Source organism: Callithrix jacchus, chromosome 10 (genome assembly GCF_049354715.1).
Source record: "Callithrix jacchus isolate 240 chromosome 10, calJac240_pri, whole genome shotgun sequence".
Classification (NCBI taxonomy): domain Eukaryota; kingdom Metazoa; phylum Chordata; class Mammalia; order Primates; family Cebidae; genus Callithrix; species Callithrix jacchus.
In genome coordinates this window covers 28,849,620-28,872,214 of record NC_133511.1, presented here as the reverse complement: position 1 = coordinate 28,872,214, position 22,595 = coordinate 28,849,620, and the positions used below count along the sequence as shown (strand labels likewise).

The 22,595-nt window shown below is 34.3% G+C and overlaps 1 protein-coding gene across 10 annotated transcripts in view; it reads left to right on the top strand.

Annotated features, from left to right (window-relative positions):
- The window catches only part of ARHGAP32 (Rho GTPase activating protein 32), a 320,343-nt gene that overhangs the window by 130,126 nt on the left and 167,622 nt on the right, over positions 1-22,595 (top strand). For 5 of the 10 annotated variants that reach the window (XM_035265066.3, XM_035265065.3, XM_054241724.2 and 2 more), the window contains 3 exons: positions 8,351-8,442; positions 9,316-9,357; positions 9,718-9,802. In XM_035265066.3, coding sequence (XP_035120957.3) covers positions 8,351-8,442; positions 9,316-9,357; positions 9,718-9,802 — 219 coding nt within the window. Of the gene's footprint in view, positions 1-5,689; positions 5,784-8,350; positions 8,443-9,315; positions 9,358-9,717; positions 9,803-22,595 lie in introns of all 10 variants that reach the window. The other 5 variants (XM_078339806.1, XM_035265067.3, XM_035265071.3 and 2 more) reach the window with 3 other exon arrangements.

Sequence of the window (22,595 nt, the reverse complement as noted above, 5' to 3'; positions counted from 1 at the left end):
TTTCTGGAGCCTTAATCTCCCAGGCTTAAGCAATCCTCCCACCTCAGCCTACTAAGTAGCTGGGACTACAGGCACATGCCGTCATACCTGGCTAACATTTAAATTTTTCTGTAGAGATGGAGTCTCCCTATGTGGCTCACGCTGGCCTCAAACTCCTGGGTGCGATCCTCTTGCCTTGGCCTCCCAAAGTCCTGGGATTACAGGTATGAGCTACTGTGTCCAGCCTGCTGTTTTTTATTGGGGATTTTGCCCACATTCTCTGGCTCTCCAAGGCTGCTTTTTCTGTTTTCTTTGGTGAGAAAGATGAAGTTCTCTAAGAGTTTTAAAACTCTTGCAGTGAGCATTAGCAAAAATAGCTAATGCATGCTAGGTTTACCACCTAGGTGTTGGGTTAATAGGTGCAGCAAACCACCATGGTAAACGTTTACCTATGTAACAAAACTGCACATCCTGTGCATGTTCCCTAGAACTTAAAAATTAAAATTAAAAACAAAAAAGCCTTGCACCATTTTTTTCTGATTTGGGCTGCTGTTAGGTCTAAGTAAAGCAAGAAGAAAAAAGAAAATAACACCAAAGGTTATCCCCATAGTCCTTACACAGTAGAGTCTTCCTTTATTGTTTCTCTACTCAAAAATGGGTTTTTACTCAGACTCTTAAGTCCTCATACCACTACTCAACTGGTGATATGGTTTGGATTTGTGGGCCCAACCAAATCTCATGTCAAATTATAATCCCCAAAGTTGAAGGATGGGCCTGGTGGGAGGTGATTGGATCATGGGGATGGATTTCCCCCATGCTGTTTTCTTGATAGTGAGTTCTTACAAGATCTGTTTGCTTAAAAGTGTGTAGTACCTCCCCCTGCTTACTGTTCCTCCAGCTCCAACCACGTAAGACGTGCCTCCTTCCTCTTTGCCTTTCACTATGATTTTAAGTTTCCTGAGGCTTCCCCAGTCATGCTTCTTATACAGCCTGTGGAACTGTGAACCAATTAAACCCCCTTTCTTTGAAAATTACCCAGTCTCAGGTAGTTCTTTGTAGCAATGCTGTAATAGACTAATACAACTAGTGTACTGTATTCTAGGTCTCTCCTGGAGCCAGGCTGGAAAAGAAAAAAAGGGAAAAATCCTCTTGGCTATTTTCCCCATGTTTAAGTGTCATTTTTTTCTAGTTCTCTGGCCAGAAAAATGTACTTCCACAAGCATTTTGTTGACTACACCTGATATACTCATATCCCAGTTCAGCCTATCCTCGGGTCAATTCCAGAAAGTAACACAGAAGAAACAAACCAGGAAGCGTACCATCACTATATTGCTCAATCATCAGCTTTTGACTTTGCTCTCTAATCCACCTGCTCTCATTTTTTTAAGAGTTCTTAGTGGGTGCATGTTTTAATTTTATTTTGCTTTCTGTAGAGTTTTTAGTTGTAATTGGTGGAAGAGGCTGAAAGCTGCATATTCATTTTTAATATACACTTTGCTGGGTATAGAATGTTGACAGTTGTTTTAAAGAGCATTTTGAAAGAACTCAATCTAACTTTTCTGCCTTTATCATATTTGTTCCTCTGAACATCATGGGTATCCTTTCTTGAGGATGCTGTTACATTTTGCTTTTGATTGTTTTTAACCATCTGATTAGGATATGCCTTGGTTTGGTTTTATGTTTATCATACTTCAGATTTATTGAGTTTTCTGAGTCAGTATGTTTACAGTTTTCATGAAATTTAGAAAATTTATTAATTTCTTTATACTGTTTTCCTGTTCCTCTACTCCTTCTGTGCCCCTCCAGCTATAGGCATTTTTCTTTTCTTTTTTTTTTTTGCCTTCAGTTACACATATGTTAAATTGCTTCAGTTACACATATGTTAAATTGCTTAATACTTGTTATTCCACATTTCACTAAGACTGTTTCCTTTTTCTGTCTTTGCTTAATTTTTAGCTAGTTTCTCTTGCCATTCCTTCAAGTTCATTGGTCTTTTCTTCTGCCATGTGTGTTATTAATATTTTTTTATTACAGATATGATGTCTTTCATCTATAGTAGCCATATTGATTTTTAAAATATTTTTTCTTATGTTTGTTGTTTTGTTTTATATATCCTGGAGTCTATTGAACATACTTACAAAGTATTTTTATATTTTTTTGTGCTAGTTTCATTACTTTTGTTACTTCTGGGTCTCTTTCTGGCTAGTAAGGTTTCTCTTGGTTATGCTATTTTCAATAGATTTTTTTAGGTCTCTTTGTATATGTGGAGATTAGGAATGACAGTTATTTCAGGTTAATTTGTATATAAACATTTTTTTGTCCTTCTTATGGTTCCTTTTTCTCTGAGAGTTTCTCTGTAAGGTCCAGTTACGTGGCAGCTTTAAAATGTAACTTCCATTTATACTGCCTAGTAATACTACTGCTTTCTGTCTGGAGTATAGTCCTTGCTGTGATGAGAAATGCTTGCAGGTTAACAGTTTGAGTGAATGTTGAGCTCATCTTATATCATTTGTTTCTCTCAAAGATCATAGCCTTGCATGCTATTTTCTGTATGCTTGAACTTTAGCATTTTCAAGTATTAGTTTACATATTTTATCCAAGTTTCCTGGTAGTTTTTCAGTGGAAATTTTAGTCATCGCTGGTATCAAATCTCTTGGTTAGTTTTGAGGTCTGGAGTTAACTGGTATCATAAAATGAGTTTGAAAAACATCATTCTTTTTTGGTTCTATGGAATATTATTCCCTCCTTTTTCATTGTTTCCATGGTTATCATAACGATTTCAGACAAATGTAGAACCAGCTAAAGTTCTATAAAAATTCTTCTTGACCTTGTTACTGTTAATTTTTGATTGAAATTTAACACAAGTACACACATAAGTGAGTAAAATATGCTAATGTTAATCCATTTGATGACCTGTATATTGTGAAACCACCACCAACACCAGAATCTAAAATATTTCTTAGTAAGGTTTTTTTCGTATTTCTTACCAGCATGATGTAACACTTCTCATTTCTGTGAATAATTTTATCTATTCTTGAACTTCATATAAATATAATAACACAGCAAGATTTTTTCTTCTGTCATGTACTATAACAACTGTTAAATCTATTCATGTTGTTTAATATATTAATAATTATTTTTCAAACAATTTCATTACATATCTGTCTATATATATATATATCATAATTTGTTCACTGATTCTACTGTTTGTGTATTTGTAATGTTTCTTTTTTTTGGTAGGTATAAATAAAGCTTCTGTTAATATTTATGTACAAGTTTTTGTTGTACATATGAAGTAATTTAGAGGGATACATATTTGGGAATGTAGTCATAGGATCATAGAGGATGGTTAATAGGAATTACCAATTAATTATCAGTTTCCCAAGTGGTTATGCTATTGTATACTCTAACCAGCAGTGCATCTTTGCCAGCATTGGTGTTCTATTTTTAATTTTGGCTTTTTGGCAGGTGTGCACTGTTATTCCATTGAGGTTTTATTTTGCTTTTTCTTGATGAATAATGACACTAAGTATCTAGAATATTGGCTATTAGTATTCTCTTTTGTGAAATACCTGCTGAAATTTTTTTTGCCAGTTTGAAAATTGGATTATTCGTTATTTTGTTATAAGGAGTTCTTGGTATATGTTGAGTATAACTTTCTTGTTTGTAATTTTGATGCCATTGAATATATTAATTTTTTTCTCTTCTGAGTAGTTTTTTTTTTGCTTCTTGTTACTTACCTCAGATTTATTATTCTGTGTTTATTTTTAGAAGATTTATTATTTTTCATATTGAATGAGTTTCCATCTTGAATTAATTTTTGCATGTTATTTAAGAGAAGATTCAAGTTTTATTCTTACTTTGCCTACTTTTAAAAACTGTACCATTCCTGTTCATTGGGCATGCTGTTCTTTTGAACTGCATTAGTTCCTTTGCCATAAATAAAATTTATTGTATATGTATGGGCCTTTTTTGGTCTGTATTATATTTCATTCATTTGTTTATTTACTCCAATAGCATGTTGTCTTACTTAGTATTGCTTTATAGTAAGTCTTGAAATTTAAAGGTCTAAATAAGGCCTTCAACTTCGAGGTTTATAATTTTAATGGAAAGCTATTAAATATCTTGGCATATTATGTCATACAGATATCACTAGCTTTAACTTAATTTTTTAAAAATCTTGAAGATAGAGAATATAAGACTAAAAGAACACAATAATAACTACATGCCCACTAAAATGTGAAATTATGTTCAACTCTTTTATTTTGCTAATTATAAAAGAAAAGTGAAGAAGTACCTATCAGAGTGAAAACAGTAAAGCTTCAATATTTAATGTTTGTGAGGTTGTCAGAAAATAGGCACTCTTCTGCATGCTTGGTAGCAATGGGAATTAGATTGGGCCCTCTGGAAGATCATTTAGCAATGTGTTTCAAACAGTAATTTTAATCATAAAATTAGAGCTATTAAAATGACTTTTTGTTAGCTGTAGACTTTCACAGATAATAACACCATCTAGGGGAATTAAAAAATTTGAGATAGAATCTTTATTTGCTTTTCTAGGGTAGTTAACAGTATTCAGTTTCTTTGACCGTTTTCCTTGAAGGGTGCTAAATTTTAGTGTTGTGATGGAGATTGTGACTGTTAAATGCCAGTAAAATATGTATACATGTTACTCCATTGGCTTCATGCTCAAGGAATTTATCCTCTTGATGAATGGAAAAGTCTTTTATTAGAGAACACTATCTGGCAGTTTGCATTAAAAATGAATAAAAATACAATGAAATACTCCAGTGTGCTGTTGACAAGATAAATCCTTTAAAAGACTAATGAAGGAAAGTATCAGTATTTGGCAATGTTATTGATATAGGCTTAAATGGACTAGGTGGATTTGAATTGGATTTTAAGGATAGGGTTGTATAGGCAGGGATAATGAATATGTTGAATTATATAGTGTAAACAAGTACGGAAGAGTGAGGAGATAAAAACGGTTATTGAATCTATTAATTTCCTTAAACTTTTTGTCTAATTTTCTAGGAATTCAGTTAATTACTAGAGATAGACACAGAAAGTTTAAATGTAAATGGTGTGTGCTTTTATGAACATATGTTCAGTTGCTTTTTGAGGTCTTTTGAGTGTTTGCTTGAAGAATGGTGCTGATACTGTGTTGATGATATTACAAACTCTATTTTGGAAGCATAATTAAGTGCTAATTATAACATGAAAAAATAGGGAAAATTATGTTAATATTATGAATGAATATCAGTTAATGAACTATTTTCTAAAAAAGAACTTTCTTAATCTTTGGTTTGGAGAGACAGAATAAATGACTCAAGCTATGTACTCTCAATAGAAATTTAAGATAATTTATTTTATTTTTAAAATATGTAGGTGAAGATATTATTAGTTCATCAGGTGACTGAATAATAGTACAGTATTTTCTTTTCAATTCTACTGGCTTTATTTTAAAAGAGTAAATGATAAAACCTTGTTATGTTAAAATGTATTTTATTTGTTCATTCACCAAAATATACTGAGAGACTAGGATATTCCTGGAACTTTTCTGTGCTATAGGAAAATATTGCTGGACAAGAACATATGTAGTCACAGACTACTTGAACTATTGATTCAAAAATATTTTCTTGAATCCTCTGAAGCTTTTTGGACCATTGTTTGGTTCACTGGCCTAATTATTATCATTTTGTCTTTTTAGGCAGAGGTTTTCCCGTCAGGCCCTTTTGCATAGCCTGTGGATTTACCTTTGGGTCATGTTTCCATCTACAGTCCAGTCAGTTGTGGTTGCAGAGGTGTGTGGTACATGATGTTCCTCCCTCATATGGATTATAGGCTGGGCAGGTGTTCTCGTTTTCTCTTTAGATGTATTTAGGAACAGTGGCCTACCTAGCTAGCATGTAAAGCTTGTTTTCAAAAGAAAGTTAATATTTCGGCCCGGCGCGGTGGCTCAAGCCTCTAATCCCAGCACTTTGGGAGGTTGAGGCGGGTGGATCATGAGGTCAAGAGATTGAGACCATTCTGGTCAACGTGGTGAAACCCCGTCTCTGCTCAAAATACAAAAAATTGGCTGGGCATGGTGGCGCGTGCCTGTAGTCCCAGCTACTTGGGAGGCTGAGGCAGGAGAATTGCCTGAACCCAGGAGGCGGAGGTTGCTGTGAGCCGAGATCGCGCCATTGCACTCCAGCCTGGGTAACAAGAGCGAAACTCCGTTTCAGTTTCTAGTCTGCCAAATAAAATAATCACCATTTATTAACTCAGTCTACTGGATTCTTTTTTATTCTTTTATATTTTTAAGTCAATTTATGAATAATACAGAATAGTGAAAAGCCACTTTATTAGAAGTTTTAATGCAAATTTAAGCTTGGAAAACCTGATATGTCAAGTAAATTTTGCTGCACAAACATCATAAAAGATCAAAGAGTGTTGTCACACTTTCACCTTTTTTTAAAAATGGCAAAACCACGTGATCAAGGTTGTTACAGAATAGTGCATGAAAAAGTACTTTCAGTTGAATGACCAACTGGAGGAGAATACTGTGTTTCCTTTTTTTGTCCATAGAAATATATTGTTCACTCAATTCTTAATACTCAATACTGTATCCATATAGGATATTATAATTAGTCTGATATATCATGTAGGTGATTGTATTGCCATGTTTATTAGAGTCTAGAGTGCTGATGTCTCTTTGTACTTACCTTTTCATGTATCTAATCATTATATCTTTCTATGTCAATGTTTTCTCTTTTCTATAAGTGAAAGAAAATGAAAACTATTGAATGAGTGAATGTAGGAAATGCATACTAGATATGTGTCTCCAAGCCTTTTAAATACCTTCTTGAAAGATGAGGCAACAATTTGGGCAACACAATATAAAAACTGGATCATAATTTATTTCACTGTGGCACCAACTCTGTAGGACAGGGATTTGTGAACTTTACCTTGTTGGCTGCCTGTCCCTGTTTTTGCAAATGAAGTTTTATTGGAACATGGCTGTGTTTGGTCATTTACAAGTGGCTACTTTTACACTACAATAGCAGAGTTGAATAGTGGGAAAGATAATGTGGCTCACAAACCTAAAATATTTACAGGCTGGCTCTTTAAAAAAATGTTTGCCAACCTCTTTTCTAGGATATTGTCTTATTTTCTCTTTTTTAAAATATACTTTTTATTTTAGCCTTAAATGTTTTTTAGTATGTAGGGTATAATTGAATGATGAGTATTGATGAAATAATACCTAGGATTATGAAATAACTGTTTCAATATAGAGGAAAAATAAGATAAGATACTATCTTATATTTATAAAAAGATTCAGTGAATCTGTATGATATCTGCAAGATGGAATGAGTTCTATTTCATTACTAAAGAATATAGTAATACGCTGTTTTTTTTGGGACAACTCTAAGAAGGAATAAAAATACATCCGTGAAGACTTGATCATGAAATATTAACCCTTAGAAATAGTTAAATATACTAAGAAAAAAAAACTCTCGTAAACGAAAATTGAACACAATACATTGTGATGATATAACAAGGGCTAATTCTCATAAATTCATACATTGTTACCTTATATCTTTGAAAAGCCCTATTAAAAAAAGTATCCAAACTGTCTTGGGTTTTTTTCTCACAAGAACATTACACAAGTTAAGGTTGTGATTCTCCTCCCAACTTAGTTTACTGCTTATCCCACATTATTCTCACCTATTGAATCATGTGGCATGGGCTATCATAATTTAGCTTAAGTTTTTTAAAATTATAAATCACAGGTATTATAGCACAGATTTTTATTTTTAAGATAGATATTTTGACTTCACTTTTATTTTGTCCAGAGTGTTAAGAGCTTTTTGATTTTTCATTTTGTTTTTTAAAAAACAATATACCTGATTGTATCACTGAAGTTAAGAATTCACCACTATGAAAACTATGACAGACTAAGGAGTAATTTGGAAGTATTATATACATGTCATGTTCAGATTTTGGTGTGAGAAATACATGTTTTAATCTTTTAATTTCTATGTTTACTTTACCATTTTAATGTCTATTATTTTAGCCAAGGTTTTAAATTTGTATTGAGACACATAATAGCTGCTTTTAAAATTTGATTACAAAAGCATGAAAATTTGTATTCTCATAGAAAAATTTCCCTTGCACAGTAAACCTAAATATTTAAGTTAGGTGAATAATTTATATTCTTAACAATTAAAACTCAAGTAAGTTATAATTTTAAGAAGAGATTATTAAACCAAGATATATTTTGTATGTACAAAGTCAGCAGAACTATTAACATAAACTATAATCTGCTTTTTAAAAAAAGTATAATACTGAAGAAATAGTTATAAATACTTTGTCTTTATTTTTTAAGGCAAGAGGCGCAGATGTTCCTGAGATTCCTGGAGATCTTACTCTTAAGACGTGTGGCAGTACAGCCAGTATGAAGGTTAAGCATGTGAAAAAGTGAGTATAGCTTTACAGTGGGTTCTAAATGAATTCCTATAAATGGAAATAAATTCTTTAGTTTTCTTAATACTTTTATTTAGACTTTTTACAAAAATATATTCTCATTGCACAATTGTTAATTCTAAAATTATGACTCAGCAGTTAGTGGAATAGGTCTACAGCTTATCCACTCATCTAAACTATATTTTATTTTTGTTCTTGAAGCAACTTATGTCATTTTCTGTTATGTTGTATTTATTTGAAAGGAACAATATGACTATGTCATTCTTGGTACCCTTAGTGCATGCTCTCATTCTTTTAGAAATACCATCTTTATTGTTTGAATTATGAGTTTGTTAGATTTCAGGTTTACCTTTGAGAAGCATGAAATAGATGCCAAGAGTTGACTGTTAAGTAAAATACAGGTTGAGCATCCCTAATCTGAAGATATGAAATCCAAAGTGCTCCAAAATGTGATATTTTTTGAATGCCAGCATGGTAGCACAAATGGAAAATTTAACACCTGACCTTATGTGAGTGTTTGCAGTTAAAACTTTGTTTCATGGACAAAGTTATTTAAAATGTTGTGTAGTATTACCTTCAGGCTCTGTTTAAAATGTATATGAAATATAAGTGAATTTTGTGTTTAGACTTCGGTATCAGCCCCAGGATATCCCATAGATATATGCAAATATTCCAAAATCTGAAAAAATCTGAAACCCAAAATTCTTCTGGTCCTAGTCATTTCAAATAAGGGCTATTATTCATCCTGTACCTGAAGGTATCAGTTTTAAACAGGAAAACCATCATTTCACTTGGTAGAGTTAGATAGCTATGCTTCATGTGTAAGTAGAGGAAAGACAAGGATAAAAATGTTCATTCTGCGTCCAGGTCCACCACTCCAGGACTGATGGGCTGTGACAACATTCACAGGTAAAATCTGGTTTCATACTTTGTGTTGGGAATGCTGCTTCTGGTTAGAAACTGGCTCTTCACAGTTTCCATAACATTTGCTGAAAGTAGCAGTATTTCAATGGACATTGACTTGGGTCAAAATTAGGAGATTTTGGTGATGCTTTTTTTATTTTTTATTTTCATCTGTACAGTAAATATACTACTCATTTGATTCAGTATATTTTTAAGAGGATTTGTGTGGATATGTGTGGCTCATGCGCATGTGCTCATTAAATATTTTTGCTTGCATGAGCTCTTAAATCCATTGTGTTTTCCCCTTAAACTTAGTAATTTTTACTATTTCACTATCTTGTTTCTTATTTATTTCATGTGTTTCAGATTACCCTTCACTAAAGGTCACTTTCCAAAGATGGCTGAATGTGCGCATTTCCATTATGAGAATGTTGAGTTTGGCAGCATACAGGTATATTGAAATATTTCTTTCATCGTGAATTAAGATTTACACATCTACCTTTATATGCTTATCTATATATCTATATCTAATAGAAGACACTTTGAAGTAGTTTTTTTAAATTGATGTCTTATTGGTGAGGTAAAAACTTTTATTCTCTTCTATTCACAAATACTTGATGTCAAGTTGACATATAAAAGTAAACATCAGCCAGGCGCGGTGGCTCACGCCTGTAATCCCAGCACTTTGGGCGGCCGAGGCGGGTGGATCACGAGGTCGAGAGATGGAGACCATCCTGGTCAACATTGTGAAACCCCGTCTCTACTAAAAATACAAAAAAATTAGCTGGGCACAGTGGCGCGTGCCTGTAATCCCAGCTACTCAGGAGGCTGAGGCAGGAGAATTGCCTGAATCCAGGAGGCGGAGGTCGCGGTGAGCCGAGATCGCGCCGTTGCACTCCAGCCTGGGTAACAAGAGCGAAACTCCGTCTCAAAAAAAAAAAAAAAAGTAACCATCACACTAACATGTATCAGTTAAGGAAAATCAATCCTGTCCCCCTTTCTTTTCCTATATCACGTCCTTATGTCCATGGCTTTGTGTAGTGACTTTTTATTGAATCTAACTTGACATCAAGCTAAATACTTTGCTCTTATTATGTCATTGGCAGCTTAATGTGAAAAAACTGTAAAACCTTTAAAAATAGCCAGATGGTGGTTATCTTAAAAATTACATTTTCCCAGGAGAACAAAGCCACTCTTTATGTTGTCTTTGAAATAGGCTAATAGAAAAAACAAAGGCTTGATTTCTACCAAAACATTTCTATCAAAGTCTTGATTTCACCTCCTGTCGTTGCCCTAACTCCACCCTCTCTCCAGAAGAAAACTCATGAGACATGATTGATTGGTTTCACAGTGTGCTGCTTTTTGTAATTTTATAATTACATGAAATTACACTTGTAATTTCATAAACAAGTGAGATTAATTAGATATGTAGGATTTATGAAAGTGAAGAACATTTCTATTTCAGATAAATTGACAGTGTATGCTGTGACATCAAACAGAGGATATTTTGTTCCATTAGTGTGTATATCCTTGAGAATGCAGTTCTCATGATAAATTTCCTAGGTCAGGAAGAGCTGATTAAAGAAACAGTCATGAATACATTTTTCACTTTGTGACTATTAAGCATTTGATCTATCTGTTTGAATGATTTAGTTTACTCAGCTTGCAATTTAGGTACATTATTTGCTACTTAATTTATTTTGCTTTTTTAAAAAAAATCTTTACAAGGTTGAATGAGCTCTTTTGGAGGCAGTAAACGCTGCAAGGAGTTTAGCAACACGAAAAGAAATAGGAGGCTAGAGATCTAAAACCAGACCAAAAAATATAGAAATGTTAACATTAAATGAAAGGTCAGGAATTCTCTAAAGTGTCTTATTTAAATAAAAACAAAACTATTATGGTAAACATTGTATAATGGAATAGAAAAGCATTGGTCTTAGCTCACAAACATAGATTCTAATTTTCTTTTTGCTTCTTAGGAAGTTTTTGACCTTGGGCAAGTAGCTTAGCCTCTTTGGTTTTATTTCCTTTATGAGTTGAATGGGATTGTACTAAATAGTATCATAGTTCTAAACTTTTATTATTTTATATTTAAAGAGTTTATAATGGCTGCATTGAGGATGTGGTAGAGAATAGACAGTTGTTCCTCAGCTGTGTTTGGCTCTCCTGAGATTTCGTTAAATGCCTGCTATTAGAGTCCAGTCCTCTTAATTGGAGAACTGTGTCTAATTTTTATGGGGAGAACACATTAGGTAGACTTTCTACCAGTGAATAGACTGTAATCTTCATTTTAGAGGGTCACACCATGTTTCACTTTCTCCATTGCACTTACTTCAACCCTGCAAAACATTCCATTATTCAGGCAGAAGAGGGAAAAATGTGATACTAACTCAGTTTGTGACCCTGCATATATGAGGTGTTTGAGTGAGATGTTTCAGAATTGTATTGATTGAACAGGAGGCCTCTGGAGTATGGAAGATAGAGGTGGTTCAAAGAAAATCAGCCCAGCTGCACCTTGCTGAGCCACATCAGAATCTCCTTTCTGTGTTGACTGTGCTCTGTTTGGCACACCTCTCCTGCCAAATAGAGCAGTCAACTGTGTTGTCTTGCCTCTGTTCTGTGTCTTTGAAGACTGGCCTCTATATACCACATCTACCAGTTTTGCTTGCTTTCTGCTTCTGGATGAATTTAGCCCATTTCAGATACTATCAGGAGGAAAACGTTAATTTCCATTAACTGAATTGCACAGCAAAAGAACTGTAATAGCATCCTGGCTTGACTTACATGCTTATGTCTTTTTATCTTGGGTTGCAGTTCTCCCTTAGGCTGGTATGAGGTTTTTACATTTTTATGGACTGATTGAATTCCATTTAAGGAAAAACAAAACCAATAATGTTAACCTCTAAACAATCCTATGTTCTGTTTGTTACAAGCAGTTAAAATAAAGTTGATATATCTTAGTTCTTATTCTTTATCATTTTATAATCATCTTGCTTTTTACATAGGTAAATCTTAGCACATTTGATTCTAGACATATTTATGGAAAATGAATCCTTTATTTTCAATATAAGGTTGGAATATGTTTTAAAGAGAAAACAAGTAAGAAAACTTAGTAAAAGCTATCAATAGTAGATAATCAGTTGTATGCTGGGCCACTCTAGTATAAACCAGTAGGTTATTCATACTGTCAATTGGCCAACTTTGTTTTTGCTTTTTAATAAGTACCAAATTGTGGGATATTCTGCAGCCATATACCTTTTCTTTTTTACTCTGATCTTAGACATTTCTCTTAGATTTACAGATGTATTGTCTTTATATTTATAGCCCTTCCTTTTCTTCAGATCTTCAAAATTTACAATTGCAGTTGGCCATTGTATTCTAGTATGACAGAAGATGTTAACATCTTCTAAATTTTAAAAATCCAGATGAAATAATCCTTAACTTTGGGGCTGTTAGTTCTGAAATGAAATAGTTATTTATAATCCTGTGTGTTAGAAATTCCAATGACCAATTTTATTTAGTCTGAAAGACACAGTTGCTTAAAAAACAATTTAGACATAAGTCATTACTTTTACTGGGTCAGTGCTGTCATTACCATATAATGACATATAATGTACAAAGGATATTTTTATGATCTCTCCTTTGAATTCCAGCCTTGTACATCCAGCTAACCACCCTGCATCTTCACTTGGATTCCTAGTAGCACCTCAGTCATTGTGGCGTGCCCAGAACAGTCTTTCAGGCCTGCACTTTAAAAAAACTCTCTGGTTACTTCTATCTTGGTAAACAGCAACTCTATCCTTTCAGTTCCTGAGGCCAGCCAAGAACCATGGAGCATCTTGGACTTCTCTCTTTCTGTCATTCCTCATTTGGCTTCATCTTTAAAATAAATCCAGAATCTAGCATGCCCACCTGTTTCTCTGCTATCACTTTACACTAAAGCATTGTCTTGGGGAGGATTATTTCAATAGCTTTCTATAGTTGGCACAGCAGCAAGAACGAATGATTCTTTTCTAAGTCCAAGCATGTCACTTTTAAAAAACTCTCTGGTTACTTCTCATCTTATTCAGAGCAAAAACCAGATTTCTTAAACTTTTCTACAAGGATTTACAGAATGCATCCTTACCTTTCTGACCTCATCTTTCTTCTCTTCCCCTCAGACAGGGTGATCCAGCCACAGTGGCCACTTTGTTTTCTGCCAGTATGCACATCCCCTTCTCAGGGCCTTTGTACTTTTTGTTTCCTCTACTTAAAAAATGCTTCTCTAGGAGAGCCACATACCTTGCTGCCTCCCCTTTTAAAAGTACTTACTCCAGTGCTGTCTTTTTAGACTGCTCCTTCCTTAAGTAAGATTGCAGTTCTAGTCACCAGCATTCCTCATCTCCCTCTTGTTGTTTATTTCCCTTCATACCACTTAAAACTATTTGGCCTGCTAAATATTTTATTATTTATTTTCTTCCCCTCAACATCTAGAACAGTGGTTGACACATAAAAACTACTCAATAAATATTTGTTGAATGAATAATAGATGAATGAGATGAATGGACAAATGAGTTTATGTTCGAAGAAGAGATAAAATTGGTTTTTAAATGCTGTTTAACTGATTCATTTTTATTAATCATTTTAAATTTGTTTTTATGTGATAAGAATATATATTCCTTATGCGTGTTTATATTAAAACAAATTATGTAACCATCCTGTTTAAGTCTCAGTTTGGTACCTTCAGTTGTAATGTGTGGTATAGTTGTAAGGTGCATATAGTATTATGCTCAGGAGATAGGAACTGGTGTGGTGTAGAATGGGTATGGCCAGCTGGTAGTGTGTTCTCATCGAGCCATACTCTCTTAATCACTGGTTAGATCTGCAGTTAGTCTTAGTCTTGCTTTCCTTATCTTTACACTGAAAAGGAAGTACATATCCTGGATATACTAGAATACTAGGTGACAGCTAATGTTCCTTCGAGCTAAGAAATTGCAGAGGAACTGTAAGTTCTGATTGAACTGAGGTTGTGATAAGGTGAAGAAGAAAATAGATATAAAAGCACAGGGGAGGAGAGATTGTACCATGCCATATTCTTATTTTAGTCTAATAAGCTATACATATCTGTAAAAATTAGTACAGATAATTGCTCATGTCATAGAAGTAGCTTCTTGGAACATCTTTATATTTCTGGGATACATTATGCTGAGATGTGTGTGTGTGTGTGTGTGTGTGTGTATTCCTTTTTTTTTTTTTGGAGACGGAATTTTGCTCTTGTTACCCAGGCTGGAGTGCAATGGCGCGATCTCGGCTCACTGCAACCTCCGCCTCCTGGGTTCAGGCAATTCTCCTGCCTCAGCCTCCTGAGTAGCTGGGATTACAGGCACGTGCCACCATGCCTAGCTAATTTTTTGTATTTTTAGTAGAGATGGGGTTTCACCATGTTGACCAGGATGGTCTCGATCTCTCGTGATCCACCCGCCTTGGCCTCCCAAAGTGCTGGGATTACAGGCTTGAGCCACCTTGCCCGGCCTGTGTATTCCTTTTTTATACTCTACTAAGATTTTATAATTTCTGCATCTGTGTTTTATTGGTGAAGTTAACCTGTATGTTATACTTGTCCACTAGCCTAGCCTAAGTCTGGGGAATTTCTACTCCCCATCCCATTCCCCACCCCTTTTAAATAAATGCACTGAAATAGTTTGTGTTAATTGGAATTACCTGTTTTTGAAGGGTTAGTAGAATTTTCTTGTTAAAAACTTTTGAAACTGGTTCCCAATTGGGTCCTTAATCTTTACCATCTTTACTTACCGTTTCAACTTATGATTTGATTATTGCTCATTAGGTTCTTTTGTGTCTCCTTAGATCAATTTTTATCATTTATGTTTTCTTAAAAATTGTTCATTTGATGTAGCTTTTCAAATTTATGGGTTATAAGTTGTACACAAGATACTCTTAAATCTTGGTCTTATCAAGGAACCAGCTTATGATTTTGCTGATCAGCCAAAGTTTTTTTTCTTTATATTCATACCAATAATTTCTAAGCATAGCTTTCCCTTTATTTGTTTCTTGAATTGAAAGTTTAGTTTTTCTTATATGTGTATATTTTTTTTTCTAAGAAAAAAGTTGAGAATAATGTGTATTATATACTAGGACTTGCCTTTCAAAGAGTAGCTTTATTATAAACAAACTTTGTCAAATATTAATATTATACTACATTTTCCACTTAATCTCTTCTGCAATAGGTATTGTCATGATTCATTTGTTTTTCGGCATTAATTTTTAATAAGTGCATTTCAGTTTGGATATTTTCCTGCAAATAGTATTTTGGGCAAATTCTACAGGTTTTGATGTATAAATGTCTAATGTTTTGTTTAGAAAAATTTAAATTTCAAAAAATATATAAGCAATTACTAGAACAGGTTTTTTTTTTAAGTAAAGCCACATGTAGTTTAAAATAATGCAAATTTATTGTTATTGTACTTATTTTTCCTGTTGTATTATTTTGCAGTCCAAAAACACAAGATTAATTCACATTTTACAAAATATTTTTCAGTAAGAAGCTGGGAAAAGAAATCTCTTGTAACAGGCAAAGAAATGACTGGGGTGTTCGGCCTGATCAGTTGAGGCGGCACTGTTCCTGTTGTGCTTTGTGTTGTACCGCCATCTAGTGTATAGGATGGTAAAAAGGATAATATTTTTATTTTCTTTATCATAGGGACCCCGATTATCTGAAGTTATCACTTGATGTTCTTCTTTTTATCCAATTTCATACAAAACATTAAGTTAAATTAACCTGAATGGTCGAGTTCAGGTTTTTTGCATAAATAAGCAATAGGAAAAGTATGAATTTAATACCTGTGTCTTGAGCTTTCTGTACGCAAGCTTCCTGTAGGGGTCTTGAAAATGCTGTTGTGGCTTTCTATCATTAGATGCGTTTCTGCCTTGATACTGGGAAATGTGGAAAAAAGTAGTAAAGTTTGACTTGAGTGTAGGAATATTGAGGTGTAATAATACAAAAAAATTTAAAAGCCCGAAGTTTCATTTAAAATGAAATAATCAGAATTGTAATAAAAATACAAGCCAATGTTTATTGAATGTTTTGTCTGAGCCAGGCATTATACCAAATACTGTTTACACATTGTCTCAATTATGTTTCACAACAATTTCATGTACAGAAATTTAGGTAAATCCTTATTTGTAAAATAGAAATAAATATGTTCATTCCAACTATATCACAAAACACTATGGAAATTAACTGACATAATAATTGTGGAGTACATTTTAAAGTACTGTAGAGAAAGAAAAAAGTTCTAAAGAAGTGCTTAGGTAAAGTCAAAACATCATCATTAAAATGTGGAAAATTGTACTTGTCCTGATGACCCAAGGACAGTGTTGTGCAGATTGAGACAGTGAATACTGACTTTACTAGAGTACTTTACCATCAGCTAAGCCTTCAACATTAATAAAAATAAATTAATGAAAGGTTATCTCTCCCCATTTTAAGACACTTGCAGTCTGAAAAATAAATTTGTGCATATTTTCAGTTTAAAATAATCTTATACAGAAGTACTGTTACTACACATGTAATCATTTGAAATAAAAGTCATGCTAATTTTATTCTCACCCTGGCTACAAAGTTTAGTTTTCCTCAAATCAAAAGAAATACAAATCTTAGCCTTTTCTGCATGTTTTGTAGTACTACTCCCTCTTATACAGTGAAATCATTATCCTTTCAGGAGAGGATTTAAAATGAAATGTTGAGGTAGTGAGTTAGCAGTGCTACTGTCGTCTCAGTACTGGATTTTAACTGTATTTCATTTGAGATTATTCAGTCCAAGAATTAGATGTGTAAAGGTGGTTGGACTTTGAAAAAATATATCTATAGTGGGGTCTGTCATAGTTTACAGGCAGTTTACTTATAGTATTGTTGAGTCTAAGACATTGAAGAGTCTGAGATGTTTTCCAACTAGTAAGCTAACAAGTTGGCTTGCCACAATTATGGACACACTACACACACTCTCAATGTCTTTCTCTTTCTCTGTCTCTCTGTAGCCTCCCTTTCCCTCAGCAGAAACATGAAGTCTCTGGACCAGAAATCATATCCTTGTTTACTTGAAAAGTAACTTACGTTGGTTCCCTAGACCCTAGTTCTCCATAGAATGATGTGGTAACAGCCAGAGAAACCCTGTATTTACAAGTGGAATTTGGTACCACAAGAGAAGAACTCTGCACTTAGAAAACTTGAAGCTTATAGAGAAATAGCAGCATTCCTGCCTATTCTCCTTTCTCGAGATGGAGACAGAGGGACCTTTGCTGTGGAATGTAAATAAATCTCTGGGGAAAAGAAGCAAAGATCTCTGTTTCACAAACACCCTGTAATGTAAACATGACTAGGGGGAGAGTGACAACTTTTATCCCTGGAGGGCTCCATCTTTAGGGTTACTGGGTTAAGTTCAGTCACATAGCCCAGGTGCCAGTGGTTTTTGTTTAGAAAGCCCTGACCATGATGAAATGTGAAAATATGTATGAAGCAGTTTCCTGACAAGTATATGTTCTTGAGTGAGCATCAGTTAGATGAGGGATTTGATTCTGCTGTTCTGTAATTTGGTCTCCTTTTGCATGTATTTTTCATGTGGTGGACATCACAGTGACCTGATCGTGAATCCAATGTTTAAAGATGAACACATCAGTTACTTTATCTGATACTCAGCTGAGAAAACAGTGCTCTATTCCAACTCTGAAAAGAAAAACTGTTAGGTCTGTTAAGAAGCTTGTAGGTTTCTAGCTTTTTTCCTGATAAATTTGAAGGGCAATTTGCCTTTTATTGATTTTTGCTTTATGTGCTAGAATTAGAACTTATTTCATTTATTAACCATGTAATATGTAATTCTGCCATAGAATTATTCTTCCTCTTGGTATCCTGAACTCAGTATTTTTGAAGTAGTGTTTTCAGTGTCTCATGGGTGGACCACATAATATTACACAACAGAAATCATTTTTTGTGTCTCCACATCTGCTAGACAGGCTGTGAGGTGAAAGAAAACTTGTTTACAAACCCCATAGGTATGACACAGTGAAATTGCAGCCATTATAGAACTACAAAAGATGAAGAATAGAAAAGAACTCTTTCTGTGTTCCATGTGCAATCTGTTGATTAAGCTTTGGTGAATGGTTTCTTATGTGGGTGGGTGGTATATTTTTACTCTGTTCTATGCTACTGATTTCCATTTTCCATATGGAGAAAGAACTTTTCTGAACATTTAAGACTTGCTGAAGAGTTGTATTTTTAAAGATCCTAACAACACTAATTGTAATCGGTTTCTATGGTGATAAAAAAAGTGAACTCGATGCAGGAAAAATAACTCCAAAGATAGATTTGGAAGAAATTTAGAAATATGGGATTTGGAAATCTTGTTTGCCATTTCTAATAGACGAAGTACTGAAATATTATTAAATTGAAAGAAGCAAAAATTATTTAACTGAGTTCATGTCATAAATTTCTACAGGCAAATGTAGTTCAGCATTTCATAGTGTATAGTCTTTGTACCTATAGTTCAGGTACTGCATAAAATACATAAATGTTCAGATGTGTATAGGGTGTATTAAAACTCACAGTTCACTTGGTATAGTTTTACTGAATATCTTGTATGTGCTAGCCACTTATGTGAGTACCACTGATGAAGTAGATAGTCTTTCCTCAGAGAGAACAAGTGATATACCAGTAAATGTAAGAGAAGAACCATGTTATAAATGTTGTAAGAGTCTTTGTAGGTATTCAGTGGTGTTTGTAGGTATACCTAACTTTGTAGGTATTCAGATTATGTCCTGTGGCATTCAAAAGTCTTCACCTTTACTGAAGATTGAAAATAATTTGGATATGCAGAGACAGAGGTGAAGAACCCTCAGCCAAGGAAAAATAGTACAGACAGTGTGTTTTCATTGTTCAGCTCCCACTTATAAGTGATACCATCAATTACTTTCTTAACAAGAACTGAGAAAGGATTGCAGGATTTTAAGAAGAGAGTACCATGATCAATGTGTGCCGAAGATGGAGAGAGATCATTTAGAATACTGTCATAATTATCCAGATGTAAGGATGCCTAGAACCAGGGAAGTAGCAGTGGAGAGTGGGAAAAAAGGAGATGACTGTAAGAAGTTTTAGGAGACATAAGAGATTAAGGAATCAAAGGTAAAAATGAGACCTTGAGCCTGGGAATGTAAAAAGGGAGCATGTGTGGAAAGGAGAAGTAGCAGAATCTAGGGTGATTAGGTTGGTCAGCTGGGTGAATGGTAGTACAATTTGTTTACTTTGTGAATTCAGGAAGAGGAAGAGAATATGTGAGGAAAGATGAAGAAGTCAGTTTTGAAACTAAGCACCGTATTTCAGGGAGACAGCGTTTGTTTACTCATTAAAAACACAGTGATCCCTACTTAAATCTCAGGTACACTTGGCCCTTGAACAACATGGGTTTGAACTGTGTGGGTCCACTCATATGTGAATTTTAAAACATAAATATATTGGAAATTGTTTTAGAATTTTGCAAAAATTTGAAAAAACTTGCAGATGAATCATGTAGCCTAGAAATTTGGAAAAAACCTAAGAAAAAGGTATGTTATGAATGTGAAAAAATATATAAATACTAGTCTATTTTATAACTTACTACCATAAAAATACACAAGTATATTATAAAGAGTTAAAATTTATCAAAACTTATATCAACACAGACTGACCATGGTATGATTCCTAGGCAAGAGGAATGTAAACAAACATAAAGGTGTGCAGTATTAAATTATAACTGCATACAATTTAATGTAGTACATTATGTACTACTGTAATAATTTTGTAGCCACCTCCTGTTACTACTGTGAATTCAAGTGTTAGAAGAACCAACTTAAAACACTGTGGGATGCTAATCATCTCTGTGCATTGTATATTGCAGTAAAAAGTGATCTTATATTTCTTCCACATTTTTTATTGTGTTTGGTGCAATACCAAAAACATTGAATAACACACCATGAGACTCATACAAAATGCTACTAGTCCTGCTGGAAATGCTCCCAAGAAGCAGAGAAAAGTTATGACATTGTAATAAGAAGTAGAATTGCTTGATATGAACTATAAATTAGGTCTACAGCTGCATTTGCCTGCCATTTCAAGATAAATGAATCTGATGTAAGGTCCATTATTTTTTAAAAAAGGAAATTAATGAACCCGTTATTGCAGCTATACCTGTGGTTGTGAACACCTTGCACTTTGTGTGAAATACATTTTAATCTCATACTGAAAATGTAGCTTTCATGTTGATGCAGGATTGCTGTAAGAAGGGCCTACTTATAGACTATAATACAATTTGAGAAAAGCAGTCATTTGCTTTTGATTTGTATTTTGATTTATATTTTGACAATGTAAAGTAAATCAATTTGTATTTTGATTTATATTTTGACAACACAAAGTAAAAGGAAAGTGAAGAAACAAGAGCTGGAGAATTTAATGCTAGCAAAGGATGGTTTGGTAATTTTAGAAAAAGATTGGCTTTTAAAATGTCAGGGTAACAGGAGAGCCTGCTTCTGTCAGCCAACAGGCAGCAGATTAGTTCCCAGATACCATTAAGAAAATCATTGAGACGAAAGGATATCTGCTTGGACAGTTTTTAGTGTACCATGAAGCAGCCAAATATTTGAATTTTTGGTGTCCCAGAAGGTGAAGAGAAAATGAAAGGGATAGAAAACCTATTTTAAAAAAATAATAACAAACTTTCCAGTTTTTGCAAGAGATTTAGACATGCAGATACAGGAAACTCAGAAATTCCCAAATAGATACAATGCACAACAGTCAAGGCACATCATAGTAAAACTAACAAAAGTGAAAGACAAAGAATTCTGAAAACAGCCAGAGAAAAGCATCTAGTCACTTATAAGGGAATGGTGAATTTTTTTCTTTTTTGAGATGGAGTCTTGCTCTGTTGCCCAGGCTGGAGTGCAGTGGCATAATTTTGACTCACTGCAACCTCTGCCTCCTGGGTTAAAGCAATTCTCCTGTCTCAGCCTCCCGAGTAGCTGGGACTACGGGCACAAGCCATCACCTCTGGCTAATTTTTGTATTTTTAGTAGAGATGGGGTTTCACCATATTGGTCAGGCTGGTCTCAAACTCCTGACCTCAGGTGATCCACTTACCTCGGCCTCCCAAAGTGCTGGAATTACGTGTGAGCCACCATGCCCAGCCAACTAATGGTGAATTTCTAAGCAAAACCCTACAGGCCAGAAGAGAATGGGATGATATACTCATAGTGTTGAAAGAAAGAAAACAGCCAGCCAAGGATTCTATAGTCAGTTTATTTCTCCTTCATAAATATTATGCAGAGATAGAGGTGAAGAACCTCCTCATAAGTGAAGGAGAAATACAGTCTTTCCCAGAGAAACAAAAGCTGAGGGAATTCATTACTGCCAGACTTTATCTCCAAGAAATGCTTAAGGGAGTCCTACACCTGGAAGCAAAAGGATGATATCTATCACCATGAAAACATACAAAAGTATAAAGCCCACTGGTAAAACAAACACACAAGTAAGAACAGGAAAGGACTCAAATCCTACCACTGTGGAAAACCACAAAACCACAATGATAAACAAAAAAAGAGAAAGAATAAAGGATATGCAGAACAACCAGAAATCAATTAATAAAATGAGTAAGCCCTCACATATCAATAACAACCTGGAATAGAAACAGATTAAAATTCCCACATATCTTCTAAAAGATGTAGACTGGCTGAACAGATTTAAAAAAACCCAACTATGTGCTGCCTATAGGAAATTCATCTCACTGCTAAGATGTATATAGGCCAGGTTGCAGTGGATCACTGGAAGCCAAGAGTTCAAGACCAGCCTGGGCAACAAAGTGGAACCCTGTCTCTATGAAATTAAAAATATATATTTATCCAGGCACAGTGGTGTGCACCTGTAGTCGTGGCTACTTGGGAGGTTGAGGCAGCAGGATCACCACTTGAGACCAGGAGTTTGAGGCCACAGTGAGCTATGATCATGCCACTGCAGTGCAGCCTGAGTGACAGAGTGAGACTCTGTTTCTTAAAACAAAATCATATAGACTGAATATAAAGGGATGGAAAAAGATACACCATGTAAACAGAAACCAAGAGCAAGTAGAAGTAGCTATAACTTATATCAGATCATAGTTTGAGTCAGAAATAGTAAAAAGAGACAAAGAAGGGCATTTTAATATAAAGGGATCATTTATCATTATCTTCTT